The sequence below is a fragment of the Cryptosporidium hominis genome, assembly GCF_000006425.1.
Source record: "Cryptosporidium hominis TU502 chromosome 3 CHRO013185, whole genome shotgun sequence".
NCBI classification, from domain to species: domain Eukaryota; phylum Apicomplexa; class Conoidasida; order Eucoccidiorida; family Cryptosporidiidae; genus Cryptosporidium; species Cryptosporidium hominis.
In genome coordinates this window covers 1-2,006 of record NW_666678.1, presented here as the reverse complement: position 1 = coordinate 2,006, position 2,006 = coordinate 1, and the positions used below count along the sequence as shown (strand labels likewise).

At 27.2% G+C, this 2,006-nt stretch overlaps 1 protein-coding gene across 1 annotated transcript; it reads left to right on the top strand.

Moving 5' to 3' along the window:
- The first annotated feature begins 374 nt into the window (after positions 1–374).
- On the top strand, positions 375–1,943 carry Chro.30476 (hypothetical protein). The annotated part of the gene is made up of 1 exon (XM_660007.1): positions 375–1,943. The coding sequence occupies one exon, from the start codon at positions 375–377 to the stop codon at positions 1,941–1,943; it is 1,569 nt and encodes a 522-aa protein (XP_665099.1).
- Positions 1,944–2,006: the final 63 nt, after the last annotated feature.

The window sequence follows — 2,006 nt, the reverse complement described above, 5'->3', positions numbered from 1 at the left end:
CAAACCAATGAAGCTTTTTGAAATTTACAAAGTCAAATCATATTATATTCAACATAGGATTTTCAATTAATGTCTAAGAATTTCGCCAATTTTTATCCTCATTGAAAAAAATCTTCTGCTTTGATTATATAACACAGATGATTAATATTATTCTAATTTAGTGTAATGTTAATTCTTTCGTAATAGAAAAAGACTTAATTATAATTATTTCTTTTAAATTATCTTAATGTTGTTTTAATAGTAAATTATTAAATTAAATTCTAACAAATTGCTATTTTAATTATTTTGATTGTAAATTGATATAATTTATTACAAAAATGCGAGCACAATGTTTGAAATGAGCAAATTTTCTAATTTTACTAAGTTAATTTAATATGAAATCACTAGATAGACTAAAAACAAGGTTTCAAGTATTAAGCATAATACTTTTATTGATTCATGGATTCTGCAACAAAAGTTTAGTGAAGAAACAACAAAAATATGCTACCGAACTAAACTTAATGGAGTTTGGTCAGCAAGAAAGAATGGAGGGAGAAAAAGAGGAATTTATTTCAGAGGAAAGATTAAGTAACTTATTCAGTATGTTAAAAAGAAAGAGACATAACCCCAATTTAAATGAGCTCATAGTTGGAGATATTAAGGTCAGGATTGTTTCAAAAAAAAATATTAATTTTCCTAGAATAGTTTTGGATGTAGAATTTGGTAATCAATTGAACCCTTTATATTATAATTCAATTTCAAGTTCGGATCGTTGTTTGCTAATGCTTGGTTGGCATTTTCGGAGCCATCTTAGACAAGTTTTTCAAAGTTACATTTCCAGAGCAAGCTTTATAATGCAAGAGAAACATATTTATTTTGGAGGAACAAAATACTTTTTCAAGTCTAAAAAGTCCAGCTTAGAGGAAATTGAATTGATTCTTAATTATATTACAGCATTCTTCAGTAAAAATATCATAAACTCAAGCAATATTGTTGGGAACTATCTTTTAGATCTTCAAGAAAATGGAAACAGATATTTTATGCCTGATAACTATATGAGGAATCTTTTTTTGACTGTATTAAATGACAAATTTAAGAGGAACTATTTCCAACCTGAAGGTTTTAGGGATATTTATGGGGACTTGAAAATGTGTTCTAATATTAAAAATGTGAAAAGCTTTGCTTATAAATATGGGCACTACTTTAAAAGAAGAATTAAAAAAATTGAGATATTCTTAAATAAAGAAAGAATTAACATGCACAAATTAGAGCGTCTAATCCGAAATTCATTTAGAAAAATACACAATTCAATGATAAATTTCGACCATTTAAAATTTTTAACAAAGATAAACCCTTTTTCAGAATTGTCAGGAGGAATTCTTCAAATAAACAGCAATAGAGTGAATAACAAAGTTACTCTTATGTTTCCAATGCTAGATCAATTAAGAAAAAGGACTTCTGAAGTTGCTAAATTTTTGGATAAAGTCTTGACTAAAAATACACTGATTGATAGCTTATTTACGAATCAAAAGTGGATTTTAGAGTATAGTTACGAGTTTGAAAGTAATAATGAGAATTTGTACACAAATCTATTACTGAACTTTATCTCCAATAGGCCTTTAAATTCAAGAGAAGAATTACTTAAATTTAACCTTACTAATGTGATTGAGATCTGGCTTCAAATATTAAATGTTTCAAATTCAAACGCAGGAGGCTTAAGAAACAATAACATATTGAGCTCAGAAGAATTTGACTCACAATTTGAAAGCATTTTGATCAAATGTTTAGGTATTGACAATATGGTTATAATAATTTACAGTAATGAGCCTATATCTATTAAAGGCGTAGACATATTGAATTTAAATGCTAAGATAAATGAGGATAGATACTGGCATTTTATTCGAAAATTATACTCGAATTCATATCTAATACGTAGAGACTTGCTGCCTAAGCTCGGAAATTAATACTTGGTGGAAAAGGAGGATATTATTTTAGTACCACATACGTGTATAACAGTATTCCATCTT